Source organism: Camponotus vicinus, unplaced genomic scaffold (assembly GCF_025532165.1).
Source record: "Camponotus vicinus isolate PSW18456_S1 unplaced genomic scaffold, iyCamVici1.0 SCAF_6, whole genome shotgun sequence".
Taxonomy (NCBI): domain Eukaryota; kingdom Metazoa; phylum Arthropoda; class Insecta; order Hymenoptera; family Formicidae; genus Camponotus; species Camponotus vicinus.
In genome coordinates, this window is record NW_028141978.1 from 9,019,855 (window position 1) to 9,045,503 (window position 25,649).

Below are 25,649 nucleotides of genomic sequence, written 5' to 3' on the forward strand. Positions count from 1 at the left end.
AGATGCAAATAATTAGCATAACGAAAGACTTCATGAGTGATGAATAGTTTAATAAATAATCAATTAATCTTAATCAATAAATTAAAATACTTCTATAATTTAATATTCCTCACGCAAATATTTTATATTACAGAAAATATTTCGGCAACGAGAGAATTATCAATAACACCGTGTTCGACCTTGATAAACAGTATCGCGCTATTGTTAACATGTTACACGACTTTATTATCATTCGCATAGTAACCTTGAGTAGTGACGTGAGAGGTATTTCACATATTATCAAATTGTTTCTTCACATAGTCAACCTTGGCGATATAAACAGTACCGCGGTAATGTTCCTGACTTACGATCATTCGCTCAGTGGCTCTTGAGCAGTGAAGTAGTGATGTGAGACGTATCATATATTATCAAATTCTTTCTCTGAACACAATTGCAAGTGCAACGAGGAACTTTTCGTGAATGAGTGTAAGTGCAACGAGGAATTCAAATGTGTGCAACGAGGATTGAAGTGCCACGAGGAAAAAGCGAAGAAAGCAAAAGAAAGAAGAAGGTTTTGGAAATGGATGGACCAATAAGATATGATGTAAGTCATTGATATAAATTATTTATCACATTCATTATTTATTATATTGTTGCGTCCCCGCGTCCCGTCCCGCTGAATGTATTCGTCACCCGTTGAATTCTTTCGAAGAAGATCGTTTCCGCGCGTGTTGTCAAGATGTTGTTAGAAACAACGACTGTCAGAAAGTCTGAGCCCAGCTGTCAAGCTGTGCGGACGCGCGTCTATTTGTGATCCGTTTTACGATTATTCTGAATTCTTGTATGTTACTCGCGGTTTATTAAAATTCTTGTGCACCTTAAATCGCGTTATTAGTTACGAGTGCACGAGCGTCAGCGTATGTCGATTGTGTCGCGCGCGTTCGATATATATCGTTCCACGGACGCAACAATATATAAATTATTTATCATTAGTATATATTCAAAATATACATATTTCACGTTTCGTTTTATTTCTTTGATAGTGATTCAATATTGATTTTAAATTGTAACATATATAATACATGTACTTGTAAAAAATATTCCATTTTATTTTAAAATGATTAAAACATTTATAAAATTTTTTATTAATATTTTCAGATACTTCTTATGTTTTATGAAATATTTCATATTAATATATTTATTTAAATATTTCACATATAAAAAAATAGAAATTTTTTAATTTATCGTATTACTAAAAGTTTATATCTAAGAAATATAAATTATTTTGTAATTACGCAATTTATAATATTAAAATATATCTATTTAAAAGTAAAAATATAAAAATTAATTGCGCGCAATAATTAGTTTTAAAATCAATTATTTTGAACATTGCTTTATGTAATATATTTTCTCTTATCCTTTATATTTTTATTTATCGTTTATATTTGCGAATTTAAATTTATATAGTATATTACAAAATGAATTCCAAAAAATATATTATATATATAATTATATATAATATAACCCTCCCATTGGGTACACCTTGTCGGGGTGGGAGGGCTTAGTACTTGGATGGTGCCTTGAGATTTATCTTAAATTTTTCTATTTAGGATAAATCTTAAGGAGCCTGAAGGGGAAGCTAAGTACCCTTTCGCGTTGTCGGTGCCGTCAACGTGTCGCGGACGGCGGCGTTTCGTTACCGCGTTTTCGCGTTGTAGTATTCTCGCGTCGTCGCGTTTTCGCGCTTCCGCGTTGGACTTTTCGTATAAAAATCCCAATTTCATTATTGTCACGAGTCTCTACTTTCGATGCCAACTAACTAGGATTTCGAGTTTGCACACGTTGCTATGCAACGTACACTCGTGCTTCGTGCTTCGTCAAGTGATTCGGCCCGAATTAGTTAGAACTCGATCGATTGCTCGGAATGGTCGTCAATGGGTCCCTTCTCTTTGCTCGTCTACAGCCACACGCACTGCGTGTGTTAACCCTGTCGAGGAGTCGAGTGGATTCCCCTAGGCACGATTTTCGCTCGGTAAAAGGGGTTGCCTCCCCGTTTTCTAAATTGCTGAATGTTAGCGTTTAAAAAATGTGGGTATCCTCTTCTTTTGCCGTCTACCAGCCTGGTGTAGCCATATCCTGCAATCGCAGGAAACTTCGTGTTCCGGGCGAACCTGAAATCGTGCTTAGCGGGTCCAGGTTCGATACGAGATAGGATAATTATGCGCGAAAAAGAGTTGGTGAACTTCATTTTCCTCTATTTCCGTCAATCGTTTCGTCTTCTTTCCGGTTCGGGCCTAGTCTTTGCTCGTTGTATCGTTGCATTCCCGACCTGTTGGCTCGAAGTTGATTCTCATGAAATGAAATGGGATTTTCGCTCGTACCGAAACCGGGAGTGTCGTACAAAGTATATATATATTAAATATATACATCGCGCGACCAAATTTTTAATCGTACCGAATTAGTGCGGGAGTGTCGTTTAGTATCGCGCGTAAAATAGCGGAAATAGCGATATAAAAATATCGCTCGTGAGTGCGGGAGTGCCGTTAAAAGTATCGCGCGTCAACAACATGAGAGGAGGAGGAGGCCTGGGAGAGGCATCTTGCATCGGCGGAGCAACCTGATGGTGAATATTTATTATTTATATATCAATTGGTATAAATTGTACGCATAATAATTCGGTCTTATTATTTAAATGAATTAAAGAGAAAATTAGAGAAAAAGATTTTTATAAAAGTCATATAATACTTTCTATTTAAAAAACAGTTTCAAAAATTTATAAAATTTTTCCACACGTGTTTATCTCTGCTTATTATTTTACACATCGGATATAAAATTCCGAACGATAAAAATTTTTTGAAATATTGATTGTATTTTGTGAACATTATTATAAATGAATTTTATATTTGTATGTTACAGACAACGTAGCTTCGATAACTCCGCTGTTGCGCATCAGTGCCGGTGAGTGAGAAAAACTTTTATTTAACTTTAAGGTAACGAATTCGTAGAGATTGTAGATGTAGATGTAGATTGTAGATTGTAGATTGTAGATTGTAGATTGTAGATTGTAGTAAATCCGTTACCTTAAAATGGATGAGCTAGGATAGATTAAATTAAATAACTTTTAATAAATTCTTTCGAAATGCTTTGCATCTATTACGAAAATATATTGAAGTATTAATTAAAGAAGGAGAATCAAGAAAAGAAAAATTTTTGTAAAGATTTTGTCTAATTTATTAAATAAAGAGCACACATTAATAATTTTATCAATTTTATCAATTTTTGATGCTACTTTATTTTTATAACGCGCACTTATTTTATTCTAATTTCTTATAGCTCATCCATCGTAGAATTTGTTTGTAGATATTGTTTTTAAACTTTACTTTAACTTAATATAAAGTCAAATGCTTAATTAATTAAATAATTTGTAATATGATAAAAGTTATACACACACATGAATTTTATATTTTATTAGAAAATATAATATACAGAAATTTGTAGTAATTTGGCTTTATTTGAGTTAAAATAAAATTATATTCAAATATTTAACGAACGATCGTAAAATCGAGCAATCGTTACGATGAGCGTGAAATATTTACGCTCATTTGCCGGTAATTAATCGGCAAAAGAAGGAGTGTTTATCTCCTTTTTCGATCTCTGATTAGAGATGGAGCGAGAAAGTGGCCAGGATCAACGAAAAGTAAGTTCAACTGGCCTGAAGAAAAGCTTTACGTACAATAGTACGTAACGTCGGACATTTATTCACGCGGTTAGGGCACGTAATTAAAATATACGTGATTAGAGATAGGCTTTCCTCGAATAATTTCACTTAATCGATAAATAGGATTGTTAGGGCTATTAGGTGATCATTAAGATTTTTTAATTTTCCTTTGAAGAAGCAGAGAATTGTTAGGGCTATTATGTGATTAATTTAGGTGATTAATATATTATGTATCTTTTGAAAAAAATCAGGAAATGTAGGTTTAAATAATATTAGGGAAAACAGATTAATAAATATTTGAATAATTATATTATTAATATTAAGAATTTTTAAGGGGTCAATATTTTTTGAGCGTTTTTTTTATAGGTATTTTATTTATACAGGGTGTTCTAAAAAGGTATGTCAAAAATTTAAGGAGATATTCCTCACACCTGAAAGATGAAAAAATATTATATGGACATAGGTGCGGAAATGCTTATTTCAGGAGTTATGTTGAAAATACTGTTAGCTGTATTACTTACACAAGGAAAAATTTAGGATTAATTATTGTAGACGACAATCGTTTAATTAGGCTTATTTACATTTGGTTTTAATGTGACCTTGAGTATTACAATAAATGTTGAAAATGTTCACCATTTTCCTGAATACAAGCAGTGACACGTCGACGCATCGATTCACGGACACGTTCAAAAATGCCACCAGTGCGTGATATTCAAGATCTTCGTGATCGTATCACTGCAGGTTGCGAGACAATCCGCTGTATGCCAGGCATTTTTGAATATAAATATATATTTGATTTTATGATCTATCTCATTATTAAATAAATAATTATTAATCGTAAAGTTATATATCTTGGATTACTTTATTCCACTTTTTGCAGGGTCAGATTTTACAATATAATTTTTAATTCTATACAGATACATATACACACATCGATAAAGGTGTGAATTGGGCCACGTGAATATATCAAGAGATAAATCAAAAGATGCATCGAGGAATACATATTGCTACTAGCGCACTTTTGCCGCCATTGTCAATTTTGCATTCCTCGATATCGCTAACAGTGCGGAAGAAGCAACAATTTTTTTCTATTTCTTTAAAATATTTCAATTTATATTGAGATATAAAATCAATCATATTAGCTGCTATTTATTTTTTTAATTACATGCAGAATCAATTGCAATTAAAATTGCAAGTAAAAATTTAAATTTTAGACAATCTATAATTTGCGACAAAAATCAATATAAAATTTAATTTTATGTATCAAATAATTATGAGTATATAAACAGATTATAGTATAATAGATAATCTTTATGTACACAATATTATAATTTAAAGATAAAAAGGAGAGAAGATAGCAGGATGAATTCTCTTTCTATTCGCTCTTACACAGTGATATTCACAGTCTCTTAGGATTAAATATTATAAAATTTATAATAATTTATTTAAATATGACTTCTTTCAATATATAACAATCATAATTTTATATTAAATCATATTACTTGATTTATATAGCAGAATTAAAATTTGACATATCCATATGAAACATTCAATTATTCTAATTATTCATATTCTTTTACTAGAAAAAGATAGACTTCCAGCTTTGTCTTCCCTCTTTTTTTGCACTTTTGTTTCTTAGGCTATATATTTCGTGCTCGCATAAAGAATCATTACGGTGGCAGTGCCCGAAGGCGATATAGAGCAACAGCGGCGGAGAATCCGCAATTATTCAATCGTGGCTCGTGGAGCCGCGCTTAACATATTGCTCTTTCACCGTCGTGCAGACGTTTCATAGAACGCACAGAAGAAACGGTGCGCAATCGTAATCTCTGTATAATCTGAAAATCTCGATTTCGCGCAAGATCAAACGAATCGAAACAACGCGCATTTTTAATCTTACAAAAGTTTCGTGATTTTAATTATTTTCGTTGATCGTGATTTATCATTACTACTGTGTCTCTTAAAAAGATTTGGCAAGCACGTCTGTGACACGTAATCCTTTACAAAGTATCCATAAAATTTATAAGAAGTGTGTTATGTGTTTGTGTCGTTCGTGAATTTTTGCAAGTATTTATAAAGAAAATTATAATAAAGCATAATTTGTAATACTTTATTTCTCAATATGCTATTTAAATTTAATTATTGCATAGATTTAATTTGTGCATAAATTGATTTTGCGCAAATTTTCATCGTGATTTTGAAGAAATCTTTAGAATATTGAAGCTGTTCCAAAATGCAGATTTAACTGTCACATTTCTGCGAGATGTGAAAGAATTCATATGTGACAAAAGATATGCGACCTATTAATTCTCTGTATCAGTTTCTGAATTTTTTCTATAAGTGTTTTTAATATTGAATTATAATAAAAATCGAAATATAATAAAAAATATAAAATTATAATAAAAATATTAAGTGTCGAAAATATTAAAATGTTCGTGATGATATTAAAATATAAAATTGAGCAGATGTGAATACGCCTGATTGGGATATTTTTATGTTTAAATAAATTTGAAGAGCAATGGATACGACAGAAAATCGCCAGTCATTCGACTTGGTTGATTCAATTGTGTTCATCAGTATGTTGGGCATTTCTGCCCTCATAGGCATTTATCAGTATTATGCGTCTAGGAAGAAGGCAGACGCTGTAGGAGAGTACCTTGTAGGCGGCCAGAAGATGTCTATATTTCCGATAAGCATGTCATTGATAGCAAGGTAAAAATTTAATCCAAACTTATTTCAACCATGTCAAGTGTTTTAGTTTAACTCTTAAAAATAATAGTTCAGAGATCTATATAATGTATATATTTTTATATACCTTGAAATATATGTGAAAATAGTTTTATTTATTTCTAGTTTTACAATAAAAAATATAGAATATTAATAAAGGAACTGTCCTATATATAAACTGTGAACCGGAAATGTATAGGACACATTAGGTGACATTTGTCTCAATTGGCTGTCAAGGCTCTCTAGTTAAAGTTGTAATTATTAATAGTCATAGGTTCACGTGTCGAGGTATTCAAATAAGAAAATTCGTTTGAAGAGCACCCCCTTAATCATACGCTTTATTGACGGCAACTGCTATTTGTAAATTTTTATTTCGGACTCGAAGTATATACATTGCATTACGCAATAATAAAACTGCAAAATTGCATTTTTAAAGAATTATTATAATATGTGTATGATTCCTGTTTTATGATAAAGTATATCGTATAAATTTATTTGGAGCAAATTGTTATTTTAATTTAAATTAATATGTTTATATTATATATAATATTAAAATGTTGTATAATATTAAATTGAATTTTTAAATAAAACTCAGTATAATATTAGTTTTATCATTAAGCATTTAACTTATCGTTTTACAAATCATAATAATCCATCAACAACATAAAAGTTAGTAAAAAATTTCAATAACTCATTCATTTATCACAGATTGATTGAGAAATTAATATGGCTTAAATTTGCACCATTCAAGCTAATTTAAGAAGGATCTTAAAATTGCAGTTACATATCGGGTATAGCGATGTTGGGATTGGCGGCAGAAATGTATGTTTACGGTACGCAATTATGGTGTGTTGTGATTGCGGATACTTTTGTGTCTATTACGATGGCAGTTGTATATCTGCCGGTTTTCTATGGACTTCGAATTACATCATCTTACGAGGTAACATATCATTGAGTCTATATAACAACAATCATGAACATTGCTAATTCTCTACATTTTTACAGTACCTAGAATTGAGGTTCAATCGAGTGGTTAGGCTTATGGGATCTGTTATTTTCGTTATCAAAATGGTGAGTTAAATTTATTAAATAAATAAGTGAAAGAAATTTGAATATTCTTAATTCCAAAAAGTTCATAATTTTTGCAAACTTTAAAACTCATTTTTCCAAACACATAAAAAAATCCTTGTTCCAAAAATCCAAATTCGTTTGCTAAAACTGCCAAATTTCTTCTAGACATTATATATGTCTTTAATATGTAACAAATCTTTATTATACTAAAAAGAATTTATCAAAGTGTTAAGTTTGATATGCATCAATTCTATGTACAATTCAACATTTTTCGAATAATTTTACGCTTGCAGCTGCTTTACATACCTCTGGTGATATACGTACCGGCGCTAGCTTTCAATCAGGCAACCGGGATGAACCTTTATACGATTGCGTTGCTTGTCTGCATCGTATGCATTTTCTACACGACACTAGTAAGGACATCGCTTATAAATTCAAGTATCGATATCTTTTATTTGAAGAGATATTTTAAACTTTTGAACTTGTATTACTGTACATACATGTAATAGTGAAATTTTAATCTGAAATTTTTGTACCATGTGAGAAAGATATAAAAAATAAAAATCAACTACATTTAATAAAAATTATCTATCTATCTATTATCTAAAGATGCAGAATAAAGAGAAAATTTAGTCTACAACATTTCAAAAGAAATGGTAGTATTGCATATTCAACGTGATATCGTGATAAAAAAATTAACATTTATAAATTAATTATGAAAAAATATATAATTTTTTTTTAATTTTAGGGTGGCTTGAAAGCGGTCGTTTGGACGGATACCATTCAAACGGCGGTGATGTTCGGTGCTTCCATTACTGTAGCTGTACTTGGCACAGCGAGAGTTGGCGGTGTGGCGGAGGTGTGGAAAAGGAATGATGATACTGGAAGAATCGAATTCTTCAAGTGCGAACAAATTCTTCTTTTCTTTTTCCCCATATTTTTTTATTATTATATTATGTATGCGATTAACTGTCATTAATTTTTCTCTATATTTTTGTTATATGTACAATTAACTATCATTAATTTTTTCAAAATTACTTAATATCATATTACACAATCATAATGTTACCATTTCGTTCAATTCCTATATACATCAATTAACTATCAAGCAATAAATGTCGCCAATTCTCTTACTACTTTTTAACCAGTATGGATCCGGATCCTACAGTAAGGCACACTTTCTGGACCGTCGTAGTCGGCAATTATTTAAATTGGTTGGCCACGTGTTCGGTGAACCAGGCAATGGTGCAGAGATGTCTTGCAATGCCAAATTTGAAGAAATCCAACGTGTGAGTCCCACAAATACTTCATGATGCATGGCGACGCGCGTCTCGCTAATTTCCCTTTATATCTAGGGCAATTATGATAATGGCCGTAGGCATAATCAGCATTGTCTCGTTATGTTGCTATACGGGAATCGTCATTTATGCGGCCTTCTATGATTGTGATCCTATCACGACAAAGGTAAAAAAAAAAGATTTCAACACATAGTAATTCATAAAATAAAATATTTCGAGTAAGAATTCGTAAAATCATAATTTTGAAGAAAAATTAATACGAGAATTTGTGTCGATAATTTAAACTTACTCAACAAAGATCAAAATGAATTAAAAATATATATAATATATATAAAATAATAAAAAAATTAATAAATCTACGTGTAATTGGTCCAAATGATAAAGGATCATCAATGCAATAAGGAAGGCTTGTTTAGGATCAAGAAAATCACAGGTGGTATTGCATGTTTTACAAATCCACAATTTTAAAGAACAATTTCTGAAAGCATACAAATATTTCGGTCCCATTCGAACCCTCTTTTATATGTTCTATTAAATCAACATTGCCACTGAAGAGGGTCCGAAAGGGATCGAAATATTTGTATGTTTTCAGAAATTGTTCTTTAAAATTATAGATTTGTAAAACACGCAATATCATCTGCGATTTTCTTGGTCCTAAACAAGCCTTCCTTATTGCATTGATTAAACTTCCTAGTTATACGAACTTTCTTCCACTGCTAATTTGTTAAAAAAAATCAAAAACAAAAAATCTTTAATCTACATATATTATTTTTAATCTAATTGATATCATAATCATCATCAATTAATGACATTTGATATCATAATCATCATAATGGTCGGATGAACGTGTGTTTCAATTTATTCTTTTATAGTTGCAATATTATTTATATGAGTTGCCTTTTAATCTATAAAAATTTTCTATTCTAATCACTTTTATCACTAATCTCCGCTTTTTATTATGTGAAATGTATTGTCTTAGAATTATGATTACTTGAAGAATGTTGGAACCTTTGTCAAATTCTATCTCATAATGATTGGAATTGTGAAGTGATTTATTAGACAATCGCTTACGATTGCATCAATTATTGACTGACTACATTATTATACATCATTTTTTTTTATTCTATGAATAAATTGTGATTGGTATTTCACTAAAATTGTTTAATGAATACGTTTAAACTTTTTGCTAAAAAAAATCCAAAAATGTATAAATATTACACAAAAATTACTCGTTTTAGCAAATACGAAAACCCGATCAGTTGTTACCATACTTTGTGATGGAATTGTCACACACAATACCAGGTTTACCAGGACTATTTGTGTCCGGTGTATTCAGCGCAGCATTGAGGTACTATTAAATATTACAAGATATATTTTCTTTGAATTTTGCGATTTTTTTTTGGTCAATTTTGAGACATTTGCAATATTTACTTCATCAAAGTGGAAATAATCAGATCTGGGATTAGTAAAAGCTATAATAGCATAGACTCCAAAGAGATTATGTTTTTTGCTTATATTCCATATTATCCAATTATTTTTCTTTTTTTGCAATTATGTAATACACTCGCTCGTTGAATTGTAGTACAATGTCGACCGGATTGAATTCTATGTCAGGTGTGATCTATGAAGATATGATTAAACCATGTTTCCGTAAACCAATCTCCAATGTCGGTGCAAGTCGTATAATGAAAGCTATAGTTGTGATAATAGGAGCCATTTGCGTAGGCCTCGTCTTCATGGTAGAGAAATTAAGTGGTCTAATTCAAGTAAGAGATGCGAATATTCTACTCGGAAAATATTAGATCACTTTAGGATCCATAAATTAATTCTCAATTAATTCGGAGAGTACTGACTTTTTCAGGCTGGCAAGAGTTTATCTGGAATAACCGCTGGACCTTTACTCGGAATGTTTACATTAGGCATGTTCTTTCCGATGGCCAATTCAATGGTAAGAAAATAAAAATTTGCAGAGAAATCGCAAGCATTTGTATGTTTATTTTATCGACAGAATTTAAATTTAGTTTTATAATATTGCTTATATATACACACACATATATGTATATGTGTATATATATATATACACACAATACCCAAATTATTCCCTAACAATTCACTTTAAAAATTCGATTATTTTATATAAAAATTTTAGACTTAAAGTCTTATAGTATCAATCAAGATATTCAATTAAAAGATTAAAATATTCAAAATTCCTAAATAATTAATTTTCGTGACAGATTTAGAGTCAAGTGACTTGTCAAACTATTAAAATTAAACCAATACTAAGAAATTCTGTATTTGCCTGAATGATTTTCTATTTTTTTATCCGAATAGGGAGCATTCGTCGGTACACTAATTAGTCTGAACTTGGTTGCTTGGATTTCATTTGGTTCACAAGCGGCGATTTCCAGCGGATCAATCTATTTCCCAGTGAAACCAGTATCGGTGGAGGGATGTTCCGATTTACTGAAGAGTACTGTCGGAAATTTAACGACGATCATCGAGACTGCTGTCAGGTACATTTATCAAATTGTTCTTCCTGTAAGAATCGCGCAAAGATTCTTTTCGTATCTCGCGTAACTAAACTATTTTTATCTTTTCAGAGAACAACCTTTCTTCTTGTATAGAATGTCATATCTCTGGTATACGTGGGTAGGTTTTTTAACTACAATCTTGATAGGCTTACTAGTCTCGTGGTTCACGGGACCGTCTAAGTACAGTCGCTCAGACAAAAAATTATTTACACCTGTTATACACGGCTTTCTACGCTCGAAGGATCCTCAGAAAGCGGTATGTATATTCCGTGATCCTTAATTAGGTTAAATCTTACCGCGCTAATATGTTTTTTTCCTTATAGAATGAGACTGAACTTACGAAAATGAAGAATGACGTAAGCGATACGACAACACAAACATTTTCGAAATATTAGTGCTCATTCTTTTTCCACACAACTGCAATTTAACTGAATAAAATATATTTATGTTCATATAAATCAAATTTATATTTATATGAATCCAGCTTAACATTTTATCAAAATTAAATCAAATTAAACCATGACTCGCGCAATTATTTGGCGATATATATATAAATTATGATATATTATGTAATGATTTAGTAGTTTAATTCTCACACAAAGTGTACCCTGTTATTGATCAATCACAACGATACGAGATTGATTAACTAACTTTCTCGAATATATCTCATTATACACACACGCGTAAATTAATCTTATAGAGGAGCTTATATAAGACTTAATAATTTAATATACTAAATATATCTTAGTTTAATAGCCCATTACATAATCGATTTTAATCATTCTAGTTCAAATTTCATAAATTTAAAGGTTTTTAAAATCTATAAAACTTGAGATTTAAACTATTAAGTCTTATCTGTATAAATCACTTATACAAAAAATATGTATATATAAATTTAGGCAGTAAAATAAATTTGCTTACATGATTTTGTATGTAATGCGTTACGTATTATCTATTTAATTAGGTCCATAATAATATACAAAATAAATGAAAAATGTTAATTCAAATATTAACTACAATATTTGCATGTCTATTCTCTCTTGTACATATATATATCTCTTAAAGATAAATGAAAAATGTTAATTCAAATATTAACTACAATATTTGCATGTCTATTCTCTCTTGTATATATGTATCTCTTAAAGAATGATTTTTATGTAATCAAATAATTTTCAAACAATGAATAATGCTTAAATTTTATTATAAAATGCTTCTATTGTTAAATATATCAGAATATATGTGGCAGTTAAACGTAAATATAATAATCACACATTTTGTTATTTCTATATATAATTCTTATACATTAAAACAAAGCTGTCCACGTTTTGCACATTTCGGCCGATTTCCGTAAGTCAACGCCTATCGCTTACATCTTGAGATTCTTAACAACGAGTCGTCTAACAACTGTAAATAAGACGCGCGTCTACCTCAGGTATGACGTATCTGTAATCGGCGATGCCGTTCCGCATCTTCCGATTGCCAAATGTCAATATTTTAAAATTGTAACTTCTTTAAAAATCTTTTTATATCGGGAAATTGAATTGGTTATTGAATAAATTCTTTAAGTAAATTTTAAGGAGGTCGCGTTTTTAAAACATTGACATTTGGCAATCAGGAGATATGAAATGCATCGCGTTAAAGATGCGCCGTACCTGAGACAGAATGCTGCGTGTCTTGTTTGTCTTGTTTATAATTGTCAAGCAATTCGTTGCTAAGATCTCAAGACGTAAGTGGGAGGCAATAGACATTGATTTACGGAAATCGTCCGAAATGTGGACAGCTCTGCATTAAAATACAGCGTAGAATATCTATAACATATCTTAGCACATGTGTTTGTCATTAAATTTCTTATATCATATGTAATATCTTATTTTTGCGCAAAACATTTTTGATTTGTATAAACTTGTTGTCAACACTATCAGTTAATGGTCCTAAACTTCAAGAAAAAAAATGGACATTTGTTGAATTCAAATTATGTTAAAATTGTAACTGCGCTAGATCTTGCCGCACAAATATCTATACAATATTTACAATTATCATGTATTTGAGTTCCAAAGTGACGATATGCTTATTACTAATTCTCACAGCACGATTTATGAAATATGTAGATGGCATAGCCATTAATTATCATGAAAAAATATAGAACAATTCACAGAAAGATACGTTCGATGTTTGTTCTTATATGCAACATACCTTATAAAAATCAGAAATTTGAAAAGTTCAGGAAGTGAGAGGCGACATGCCAATTGTCCGAGGATCTTGTCCCGGCTGGGTCGGCGGACCCGGTTGTGGGCCAGTTTCTAAATTTTTAAGAAGTAGACTCAACCAATGCTTTGTTGATTGATCCTCTTGCAAGCACGTTGCAAATGTATTGTCTCTTAACTGATCCGGTAAGCATTGTCTTAAGGCCAACAATGCTCTACATGCAAAATCATATTTTAATTTCTTAAATTTTGTAACTTTAATATTTCACATGTACTTTGTTTTAATACTCACCTTGCATTATCAGAAAGCCTTAGATAACACCTTACAACATGTTTAAGTAATCTTGCGGAAGGATCTTTTGCTAGAGATAGAACCATTTTTCCCAAAATCATAGCAACATGACTGAATCTATCATATGTTTGACAGATATAAGACAAGCCGCTGTCATCCAATAAAATTTTCTGCAGTATAAATGTTGCTACGGTTTTACTCAATTCAGAACCACTTTCCATAATTCGCAAACACAGTGGGATGATTTCCGTCGTGAGCAGAAAAGTAATCACCTCCTGCTCATCTGTTTTGACAAGTGCGCCAATCACTCCGAGACTTGTCAGTCTCAAGTATTCAAATGGCCGCGTTTTGCTTACAGTATGCAGAAAGGGATATAGAAATAAAGGAACATGAGCCTAAAATCAAATATAAATATATAATGTTCAGTTTGCAATTATATAGTTTCAATAAATAAAACTTTTGACGATTAAATAGGTAGCCGGTCAAGTATTATATTTCAAATATTATATAGTGTCTATCTTTATATCAATTTGAAATCTTATGCGTAAGTTAATTTTTGCATTAATAGAGAAGGATTTTGAAATGTTTAACCTTAAGAAAGAATCGGTTAACAAAATCAATTTAAATGTAACATGGTTTTAATAGAAATTATGTTAAATTTTACACCTATGGGCCAAGGTCATATTTATTTACTATGTTTTATATATATTATTTTTATCTTTTGATGTAGCGACCTTCAAAAAGTGCAATGTAATCTTACCTGAAGAAAAGCAGATCTTGTTTCCGGATGACTGGCCACGCATTGCAAAAGGGCCAAGGCATTGCATACTCGATTGCTTTGATAAGCAGTTAGAGTTGCAGGATTGATTGCGGGATAAATGTTGATAATCTCTTGCAACAAAGAAGCTGTAGTGCCAAATGAATGCCATAGCATCGGTGCCAGATCGGGTACCGTTTCGCGTTTCTTACTCAATTCCAACAGAGCATTTTCCCGGGTATCCGGATTTGACAGCTCGATTATCCATGTATAGACCTTCTCGCGATCGACGGACGATTGTAGAGCAGCTGGGCTTTGTTGAGAGCTCATTGATGATACTTTTTGGTATTATTCGATACGATGGTGTTATATCACGATTCGCAATTAAGCAAAACCCGTCTTCCTCGTCCGTAAATAGCGTTCTCGTTCTGTACAGTGACAAATCCAACAACCAAATCCAACAATCTAACCTAAATTCTCTTCGGACGAACTCGGCAATTTATGTATATCTGTACGTAATACTTTTAACTTTAGTTCGATATCGTGCGTGATTGCTTTTCTGTCACTGATGATTGATCAATCTTATTACCGCACATGTATCTATCACATCTACCTGATAAAATTGGAAATAAGTTTCACTGCGATAAGAACGATCGTTACTTTACGCTTTATACCTCTCTAACCTTTATGACACCGGTTAACTTAACATCAATACGCATGAGTAATGCGCATGCTCCACACAGCGTGCTGTTGCGTCTGCGATCTAGCACATCATCGTATCATCGTTGGTATCATTGTTAATTACAATTGACTTAATTTTTATACTAATCATTAAACAAAAGAATTTATAATTATCAATTAATAAGTTAGAATCCGATTATTATATATAGAGAATATTTTAGGAGTAGTAAATATTTTGGAAGATTAGAGTACACGGTCATTCTTGATAAAAGTTTATAAACATTTTCAATTGTCAATAGATGGAAATAATTGACAAATATAATTAATAATATGTATTATTATCATGAGAATTGTGCAAAGTGCATTTGAGACTGGCGATGGGACTTTCGAACAATTAGTACATCAATTGTAAATTATTTACAAGTTATTTATTTGATACAAAAGTATCAAATAAATAATTATAAATATAAATAAAAATCATTATTTCTTATAATGGTTTTTTACATCAGTTTCAAACAACAATATATTAATTTATACAAAATCTACATTTATATAAAATATTTACTATTCTTCTTGAAATAACTTGTATAAAAATTTATGTATATATATATATATATATATATATATATATATATATATATATATATAACTTATATGTATAATATATATAATTATATATATAAGTATTAAAAAAACATTTTAATAATATTTCAAATTATACTATTCATTTGATTGCACAATTAAAATTAGTGTTTTTCCTCTGATAGAAAGAGAAAATTACATTTTTCTAAAAAAAAGATATTAAATTTGTTACATATATTTGTTAGAACACATATACGTACAAATCTCTAAAATTACAATCTCTAAAATTAGTATTATATCAATTAAATAATTTGATTTTAATTCATGTCAAAAAGAAAAAAATATATTCAAATAATTATAAATATATAATATAAGAAAAGTGCATTGTTCTAAATTTGTAACAGTTGCTATAAAATATTTAATATATACTAATAAATTTTATAAGTAAACATATAAGTACAGTTTAAATATTATTAACTGTTCTTGTAAAATTATTAAACTACAAGCTCGTTTAATAAAAATATTGTCATAAATTACCATCTCATTTCGAAATTCATACTTTTCGAGATTATTTGAAGAAAGGCTAGAGTTTATTTTTGAAACATTTCTATATCTCCAAGTATTAAATAGTATCCAAAGTTCTTTAGCATAAAAATAAATATCAATATTAAAATATTTATTGTTAGATAAATTTTAGACAAAACTCTCTAGACATTTCACATAAATTAAATAAAAAACATACATGTACATATGTATATTTTAAACTTTTTTAAACTTAAGCGTGAAATTATGTATACATAATAATACATAATAATAATTATAAATACGTACTTATACGTACATATATAAAACACTTTATTTTAAGATTTATATATGGAAGACTTTACATGTACTTACGTACAATCAGATGGAATATTTTAATTTTTTTTTCTAGGTTGACAAATTTAATTTTTACGATTGCACGTTGGCACTTGTGCAACGTTATCACGAGTCAACCGTGTCTCCGGCGCGTCTAGATGGCACGGGTGCAATTCCATCTACGTTTCAGTATCGTTCGGTCTCTCGTCGGAGTGTGTTCTTACGGTATATCTGTGCGGATCAACATCTCGAGCACCGCGTCCCGCGCAAATCGCGCTTCGACAGATTCCGTGTATAAAGCACTACAAGCACCGACGAAGCGCGAATCGTCACCGATGCATCGTCGATCTCGTGCTGGCTCCCGCTTGTTATCTCCATCGATTATCGGAGGACGAAATCCTGCGCACACAAGCAATTCATATTTATATAATGTCACGAGCCGAATGTGATTAGCGTTAGTATATTCCAAAAATTCTGAATACTTATTATGACATTTCGTTGATCTTTCGCGACTCTCGGCATAATTTTCTCTCTATATATAACGTTTTACAATTACGGCATTACTTCTCCTGGCTCCCTCGATACTAGAACTCTTTCGCTTTAATTTGGAGCAACTTGATTATTTCGTGATTAAGCGAGATTAAAATATACCTGTGTAATTCAAACTCAATTTTTCGATCCCGTAGCTGTCGATCGTGGGGTTTCTATCGTCGCTAAATAATGTAAGACTTATCTGCGGCAACTTGAATTCACGGTAGCCATGGCTACCGTGGCCAGTTATAACGTTTAATAATTAACCTATCGGAGTTGGCGCCAACTTCAGAGTGACGCGCATCGTGCGCGGCAGTCGTTCTCGGAGGCGCTGATCAACAAGTAGTTCGTACGCGCTCGCAAACGAGATGTCGTTTGCGCGATTTCCTCGCGTCGGGGTGAAAACTACATGATTGCTACAACGATTACCTACAGTGCATTCGGCTTTTTATCTCTTCTCTCATTTTCGACGAATATTTATCCAGTCGTGTCGAAGCGATTCGTCACCGAAGTTGCTTGTCGTGCGAGCGAAATATTCCGTGGTTTCACGCAAATTTCGATATTTTTCGGCGTTAAAAAAAGAGAATAGATGCGAAGATGTATTAGCGAAGTTATCGCGAGTTTAACGATTAAAATTCTGTGTGAAAGCGAGCGCAATTTTTCGAAGCGCGAAGTGAAGAGCAAGTTTCGAGCAAGTGACGCTTATCGCAGTTTGGCCACACGTGTGACGCACAGCAATCTTCGTTACGTTCCACGGTGAATTAGCATAAATGATCGTTAAACGTTCCGGGAAAATTGCCGAGCGATGGCACGCGCAATTGAGTGATCACGTAATCGAATAGAGACATTCCAAGGACGCGGAATCGCGTGTTATCGTCGCGCTGGCTGTTACCGATATCGTCCAAGCATGCCACATCCAAGAATCCATCGCAGTGAATGCCGGGAATTGAAGGGAGTCGCGAGTGAAGTGCAGTAATTTTCGAAGATGTGATCGTTCGCCGGGTTCTTTCGGTGGTGCCACTAATCGACCGATCGAGGCGTCGTTCGTCCAGGGTGCACGCGAGATCGCCATAACCGGCATAATCTCGGCAAAGGACGTGAACGAAAGTGCCATCGGCAGTAGACTCTATAAAGTGGCGGTGACGTCAATGCACATTTGCGCACGAATCTTCGCGTGGGCATGGGATCTTCTTGTCGGTAGCGCAGCATATCCGATGCAACAGGTAAATTTCTATTAGCTTCTGCTAATCCCGCTCTAATGCAGCGCATAGTGAAGCGAATGCAATAACGCCTACAGAGATGTAATATTTAGAGTCGCGAAATTGCCGAAATGTAATTATATCGGTCGACTTTGTTCATTTTGCAGCCTCCAGAATCTCTGAAGCGTTATGCTTGTTTGGCTCATGTGATATAAAATAATATAACATACATTTGTAATATATTAAAGAAATTAGAGTAAAGTAGAACTACTTTATATATTGTATAAAATTTTTTGCACTTTCCGATATTATATAAACTTTCTCAGATTTTTCATAATATTCATAAATTATTTTACTTATTACAAGAAAAGAATTATATTGTATATGATTATATTATTGTGTACTATATTATAAATTTTATTTCTTTTTTTATGTGTCACATAAATTATGATATTTAGCTGCTAGAAAGGCATGTTATATTTTTATAATTTTCAGTTTAAAAATACATCAGATATCAATATTATTGTTTACTTTTGCATTGGCTTAAATTAATAGATTTATTCCATTTATTTCGAGTTAAATTTGAAATAAGTATTTAAATATATCAGCAACTTCGTGGTAGATACGACAGTGTGCGAAATAGACAGGTGTAAATGGGAGGGTTCTGTTAATCAAATATTCAATTTCCGTTTAATTATTTTTCGGATTATTTTGTTGAGTTAGTTGACGATGTTCGAAAAGATAGCCATACATCAGAAGCAAATTGTTGCTAGGTTATTCCTTTTTTTTTATTTAAGTTATGACCATTTTTATAACATTTTGTATCCGTATGTATATATACGCTTGACATATTAAAATGCAAGCATCTGTAAAAATATAGTAGATACAATTTGTATTTTTATTTTCTAGAGATGAGTGCGAGTCGTGAGACATGTTATTATTTGTTTATCTTTTGTCTTCCAGTTTATTGAAATTGTATCTTTACTAGTACCTAAAGTGTGTGCTTACGAATAATCATTAATACTCATAAATAATATTGCTATAATGTTTTTCTAATTTTATTAAATAATTTATTTATAGAATTCAGGAAAATATTAAATTTATAATAAATAATTTTATAATATAAAATATTTATTATTTTAATTGCAAGAAATATGTGTAATAAATAATATATTAATATGTATGACAAAATAATAATACAATTATTAGAGATGGGAAGATTGATGAATTCCTATTTATACAATTATTTTTTAAATTTAACAAAAAATATATATAGATCGTTGTTATTAATATTCTTTGTTACGATGCGATTGTACTTTTGAAAGTTTACTTTGTTGTTCTTTCCACTTTTCACTTTATTCTTCTTCTTGTTTTTTACCCGTAAGCAAACGTTGAGATAAGTTTAACGCGAGAATAAATTGAAAATTGTATCGAGGGGGCGTATTCTTTAATATAACGAATTTTAATATATCTGGCGGAAAGCTTAAGAGAAAGATTTCTATTTTGAGAAACGCTTTACATGTTGCGAGTAAAGATCTGATATGTTTTATTATTAAAATTACACCGTAAATTTTTTTTGCTTGATCCCTACATTACGCAATTATTACTATGTATTTTTTTTAAATCACAATCTATTCTCATGCGCGTTTCTAGTATAGATTACAAAAAAGGTTAAGAGCATTAGATTATGCATTGAAGATTGAAAATTTTAAAAATTAGAATTTAACTAATCCGAATAAAAAAGAAATCAAATTTTTTTTATCGTGATTGATCATATTTCACAATCTTCAATCTTCAATCTCAATCTGTAATACATAATCGGATATGAATGTATCAGGAATTCTTTACAATCCTTTACGTAACTTTTTTATTCGTTTTATGTTCCTATTACGTTTAATATTCTTTATTCTTTCTCTCATTGTGTCTGATCCCTAAATTTTAAATCGATAATATAATATGTATATATAAGATTAATAATGTAATATATCAAATAATGTAATATATTAAAATACGTACAGTATAAGTTCTTTTTTAAATATTATAAAAAATTAGATTTCTAAAATTCAAGTTTAAAAAATTCAGTTTGATTATTTATGTTCAATATCTGATATATTATCATAAAATATTTATTTGGATTTTTTCTCATATTAGTAAACTAAACTGGATAATTTATTTTCAATTTTTTAATTTGGTATTTATTACAAATAATTCGATTTTTTTACATATCAAAGTTAACAATTTGATCAAATTTTACTTATCCAAAATATTGTCGTATTATACTCTTTAATACGTGTGTTATAGATACAGATAGAGGTGTCTCTCCTGTTTGAGAAGGTCTCACGTGAATGCCTTACGCCAGCTTGTGCGTAGTATCACGCGTACTTATTTGCATACGGTGGTCCCCATTAGTTAACAATCTAATTATGATTCTCCGCGCTTTGCCCCGCTCCGCCATTGTTTGACCGTTTTCCGGAAAGTTACCAACGTGTATAGGTGCCCTCGAGGCTAACGTAGTTGGCAATTTTGGCTTCGTTTATGTATCATTAATGAGGCGAACCTTATACACAAGCGCGAAAATACATTATTCTTATGTATATTAAATTAATGATATTAATTAAATACAATATTAATTAAAAAATTATATTTAAAAAAATTTACGAATTATATTTCTATTGAGCATTTAATTAATTATATAAATATACACAAGTATAATTTATATTTGGTTTTTTTAAAACAATTTTTGGGTTTTTTTAACAGAAATTGTAGTTGAATAGACTTTGAAATGCGTGGTTTATTATTATTTATTGCTCGTTGAATATAAATTATCTTTTGATGAAACGATGTTATAATGAAATTATTATATGTAATGAATTGAAAAATACGCGCGTACACACACACACACACACACACACACACACACACACACACACGCAATATGATTCAAATGTAAAATTAAAAATGCAAATATAATGATATCGTAATATTTCCCTAAAATTGCATTATTATTTATTACGCTTTTTCTGAGATTATTAAGATTGTCCTTTTTATTTAATTATATTCGGTGTATTATTATACAAATACAACATATAGATTATAATTTACTGTTAGATTGTACGAAAATCTGTTCGTTTCATAGGTGATTTCATAATGACAGAGCTGTATTGAATGTACGTCAATGCAGTTTCAATTCATAAACGCGGATAAATGCGCGAGAAACAGAATCGGGGATTATACAACTCTTTCGAATGTATTCCGAACGATTAGATTATAATGCTTCAATTGCGCGACAGGTCCGTGGTTCTCGTAAAGTATATTCGCAATTTAATATTCACGTTAATTTTCACATTAATTTGACGATTTAGCCATCCATCATGTACGAGCGATATTAATTTATGTTCATGTTTACTTTCTGTTATGCTAATATACAAGATATGAAAATATTTATGGCTCTAAGCACTATAGAATGAAACAATAATAGCTGCTACTGATTGAAAACTTTATATATATATATATATTGTAGCATAATATTATATTATTATTCATGATATAATTTATTAATTTTCTCTATTACTTAATTAATTAATCTTAATGACATTAATTATAATATTATCGAGTCAAATAAGTATGGTATCATTGATTTTTTTTAGTCATAAAATTAATTGAATTATAAATCTTTTTAATAATTATTGATTTAAAAATCACAATTCTTGTATAATTCTTTAATAATTATTGATCTAAAGATCTCAATTGCACCATATTTAATTCTACTTTCATATCACATCAATTTTAAATCTCTACATTCATTTTTATGTTTGCGTCATATATCTGTTAATTTTTCTTAAAGTTATCTAATTAGTATGTTTATAATTTATTTCAATAAATTTATTCGAATATATGATTTGAAATTGATTTGAAACATAAAGAAAATTCAATAGTATATTTAGAATATATTTAGAATATTTAAAAAAGAATAACTTAGAATATTCAAAAGATGATATGAAAGCAAGACTATTTTCAATTATTTTAAAGTTGGAAAAATAATTTTTTCTTTGACGAAGATAAGTAATAAATAATATTACATTCTTGTATAGTCTAACTCAAATATGTGACGTAGACTACGTCATAAATTCGATTGCGTCACACACAACTCGTTAATGCCGCAAATAAATTATAATTAGTATGAAACAGGATTACATTGCATCAGCAGAGATAATTCCCTATTGTAATAAATAGAAATCTTGTAAGTTTCAACGTCACGAAAATTAATTTTCTCTCAAGTGTTAAGTAATACTGAATTTTTATTCTGCTACGAGAGATAAAGCTTTACTTGATGACTCGCTCTTTATCTATCGCTACTTTTACAGTTTATATTACATATTGCACATTTCATATTTTTATTTAATCGCTCAAGAAAAATTCACTGTAAGACTCAACAAAGTTTCTCTTATCCGTGTAACAAAATAAAATTGCATACATTCACGGTGTTGAGATATTTACCGTCATGCAGATGCAACAATAACTTTTCCGTTGTTTTATTATAATTCATGCAATTGTCATATCACTTTTGTGACAATATTTGTACATTTTAAATTTCAGTGCGATTAAAGATTTATGGATTATCGCATTTTTTCAATGAAATAATGGCGTAGATTATTAATTTAGTTGTCGTATCTTTTATAATTGTTACCATAATTTTCGATATGTCACAAATTATTTTCAAGCTCTTGGAATACTTTGACGCAAGCCATCGTTATTTTCGCGTCTTGTTGTCTCATTAATTTACACTGGCTCGATTCATGTTGACATGATAAATTCACGGTGAAAGGGGGATTAAGCATTGTTCCTTAATTAATTGTCAGTAACGTCGAAAAGCTGAGCAGTTTTTTTGCGAATTTGCTGTTTCTTAAAGCAGAGAGGTTGTTTCACATATTCCTCCTTTACTTTTAATTCTTTTAATAGATTGTTATTACTCTCTAGCTAGCATATACATAATCCAAATATCTTGTACCGCAACGTCGCGCACATCTATAGACAATACCATTGATGAGCTATTACATCACTTACCGATCTATCTTGAAGAATGCATTTGCGTGATGAATGGCAAAGGAAGCTCGTTTCGACGCGATTCCGCCGAGTTCCGATAAATGTGAAAAGTTTGCGTGTAAAAGAGCATGTTGAAGAGTGACGCACCTTATTTTGTTAAACGTATGTGAAATGCCACGATCTTGAATATATCATTGAATATCGAATTAAATATTAAACAAATTATTGATTACGCTATTTTTAATTTTTAGAATTCTGCATTTTTGCGTTACCGTATATTTAATTTACCGAATAGTAGATGCGCCATCCTTTCGCGCCATTATTACTTTTTTTTTATTTACGTTACTGTTTCTCACGTCGCTTGAAGGATGGACGGTTCTTTATGAGATATCGAGTTTCCAACAGCGGAAGGCCAAAGGTCACTCTTGGTTGCAGCGAATCGGAAGATTTTCCGCGCAATGATCATTCGCATATATAGGTGACATGATGTATTTAATTAAAAAGTTTAGGATGCCGATGATACGCGATGTAGCCACAGGTATATTCCTGGAACGAGAATTTATCTCCCGATAGAGAGTGCGTACACAGACCATGTGTTTCTGAAGGGGGACTTACTTGTGTGAGATGCATGTTTATTTCATCCTTGGGAGACCGTTACTGGTGAAATAAGGAAGAAAGAATTGAAAGCTCGAAGGGGAGCTTTCTCCGTAATTTGATCCTTTCTTTCGGAAATGTATTTGTATTAAGACGTGTTCCCAAAGCAAAGTAGACAAACTTAGATTTCAGAAACCTCGATGGTTCACGTATTTCCGTATAATACATAAAGTATTTCGTAAGGAATTATTTAAAAGAAATCATGCATGGCTAAGGACTGGCTAATGACCTTTGAGAAATATGTATCTTTTATAAATGAGTATATGTCAATTATAAATATGATAAAATTTAAATTAGAAATATGTAACAATGATTCAACTAATTTTTCTAAAAATTTGAGAAAAATAATCAAGATGTAAGAAAAAAATAAATTTACATTTATCTATCAATTATTCAAGAATTTGCTTTTTTGAAAATTTTAAAATTAATTTCGATGTGGGAATAAAAAATTATACCTAAATTAATTTTTTTAATTTCTCAAAATAATTGATTAGATTAATACATATAATATTAATTTTTGAAAATATATTTGTTTATCTCTCTCTATTTATAAAAAAGAATTCTCAAATATGTATCATCAAATATAAATGCGAGAAGTAAGAAAAAGATTGACAGAAAGGCAGAGTAAGGTAAAATTATATACATTAAATTATATACGATGTTTTTATTTGAAAACTCGTGAAGAGGGAGAGGGAGAGAAAGAGAAAGAGAGGGAGAGAAAAGTTCTCGCTCGTCAATAAATTGTTTGAATATAATGTGTCGTCACGTATTGATATCGAATTCTATGTCAGGCGCAACAGTTCGATTTATCCTTACTGGACTTACATAAAAATTATATTGTTACGTATCTTAAGCTGAAATTAAATAGCTACGTTTGATGCTAAATATGAGAATATATTAAAAATGTTTTTATATTCCTTGTTTAATTTACATATGATTTTTCAATTTTCTCTATTTACGACCAGCACGTGTCTTTTACATACTTACAATATGTTTTTGTGTTAATCTATTTGCAACACCATGGAAAACAACGCATCTTTTCATAAGAGCGAAAGAGAAAAAGAAAGAGAGAGATTCGGAAAAAAACGCACCCGCGGGAAGTAGAGAGAAAATTTTATAATGAAAGGTCGACCTTTCATTGCTCAACCGGGAAATAACGGGTGATTACATATGCATAGGCTATGTTACTAGTTTATCGATTTTTAAACAAGTCCGAGCACGTGACCACTGAATATACCAAGTGACGTTTCATGAACACCTGTAGATTTCATTGTTTTGCTAATTATGCTGTCAACCGAGCGTCATCTAAGCAATTGTTTTTATTAAGCAAATGATAATCTGCTATTTTTTTTTGCTTATACAGCGATTCTTGTCAGAGCAAGTATAATTACACATGCTATTATGCTTCTTTCACATCTATCTGTTACATTTGACAAACTATTATAGTAGTAATAACAATAAAAATAGAAATTTTAACTATTTTAACTTTTTACTATGCAATTATAATTGGCCTTTTTTCAGTGA

The 25,649-nt window shown here is 30.7% G+C and overlaps 3 protein-coding genes across 8 annotated transcripts in view; 2 read left to right on the forward strand and 1 right to left on the reverse strand.

Annotated features, from left to right (window-relative positions):
• Positions 1-5,367: 5,367 nt before the first annotated feature.
• LOC145972726 (sodium-coupled monocarboxylate transporter 1) lies at positions 5,368-13,486 on the forward strand. Of its 5 annotated transcripts, none has more exons than XM_083101584.1 (14): positions 5,368-5,764; positions 6,163-6,409; positions 7,205-7,364; positions 7,430-7,495; positions 7,789-7,908; positions 8,244-8,398; positions 8,644-8,784; positions 8,851-8,959; positions 10,032-10,141; positions 10,376-10,559; positions 10,655-10,741; positions 11,125-11,306; positions 11,394-11,580; positions 11,648-13,486. In XM_083101584.1, the coding sequence occupies exons 2-14, from the start codon at positions 6,216-6,218 to the stop codon at positions 11,717-11,719; spliced, it is 1,767 nt and encodes a 588-aa protein (XP_082957710.1). In that variant the 5' UTR covers positions 5,368-5,764; positions 6,163-6,215; the 3' UTR covers positions 11,720-13,486. The 5 variants fall into 5 exon arrangements, with proteins under 5 accessions (XP_082957710.1, XP_082957711.1, XP_082957709.1 ...); XM_083101585.1 differs by having other exon boundaries at positions 6,212-6,409; XM_083101583.1 differs by having other exon boundaries at positions 5,369-5,764; positions 5,901-6,409.
• On the reverse strand, positions 8,439-15,269 carry Rcd-1 (Required for cell differentiation 1). Of its 2 annotated transcripts, XM_083101591.1 has the most exons (4): positions 14,581-15,269; positions 13,821-14,215; positions 13,518-13,743; positions 8,439-8,945 (listed from the first exon to the last, which is right to left on the reverse strand). In XM_083101591.1, the coding sequence occupies exons 1-3, from the start codon at positions 14,905-14,907 to the stop codon at positions 13,545-13,547; spliced, it is 921 nt and encodes a 306-aa protein (XP_082957717.1). In that variant the 5' UTR covers positions 14,908-15,269; the 3' UTR covers positions 8,439-8,945; positions 13,518-13,544. The 2 variants fall into 2 exon arrangements, with proteins under 2 accessions (XP_082957717.1, XP_082957719.1); XM_083101593.1 differs by lacking the exon at positions 8,439-8,945 and having other exon boundaries at positions 12,302-13,743.
• Positions 15,270-17,619: 2,350 nt separating this feature from the next.
• The window catches only part of Dnc (phosphodiesterase dunce), a 315,712-nt gene continuing 307,682 nt past the window's right edge, over positions 17,620-25,649 (forward strand). The window contains exon 1 of the mRNA XM_083101564.1: positions 17,620-18,452. Coding sequence (XP_082957690.1) covers positions 18,378-18,452 — 75 coding nt within the window. The 5' untranslated portion in view covers positions 17,620-18,377. The remainder of the gene's footprint in view (positions 18,453-25,649) is intronic.

Bases quoted from the DNA above. Each gene is read 5' to 3' on its own strand.
- Rcd-1 (XM_083101591.1), bottom strand. From the start codon at position 14,907: ATGAGCTCTCAACAAAGCCCAGCTGCTCTACAATCGTCCGTCGATCGC. The intron at 14,216-14,580 runs GTAAGATTACAT...ATTTGATTTTAG, and splicing joins CAAGATCTGCTTTTCTTCAG to GCTCATGTTCCTTTATTTCT. The intron at 13,744-13,820 runs GTGAGTATTAAA...TTTTGCATGTAG, and splicing joins AGGCTTTCTGATAATGCAAG to AGCATTGTTGGCCTTAAGAC.
- LOC145972726 (XM_083101584.1), top strand. From the start codon at position 6,216: ATGGATACGACAGAAAATCGCCAGTCATTCGACTTGGTTGATTCAATT. The intron at 6,410-7,204 runs GTAAAAATTTAA...TTAAAATTGCAG, and splicing joins AGCATGTCATTGATAGCAAG to TTACATATCGGGTATAGCGA. The intron at 8,960-10,031 runs GTAAAAAAAAAA...TACTCGTTTTAG, and splicing joins GTGATCCTATCACGACAAAG to CAAATACGAAAACCCGATCA.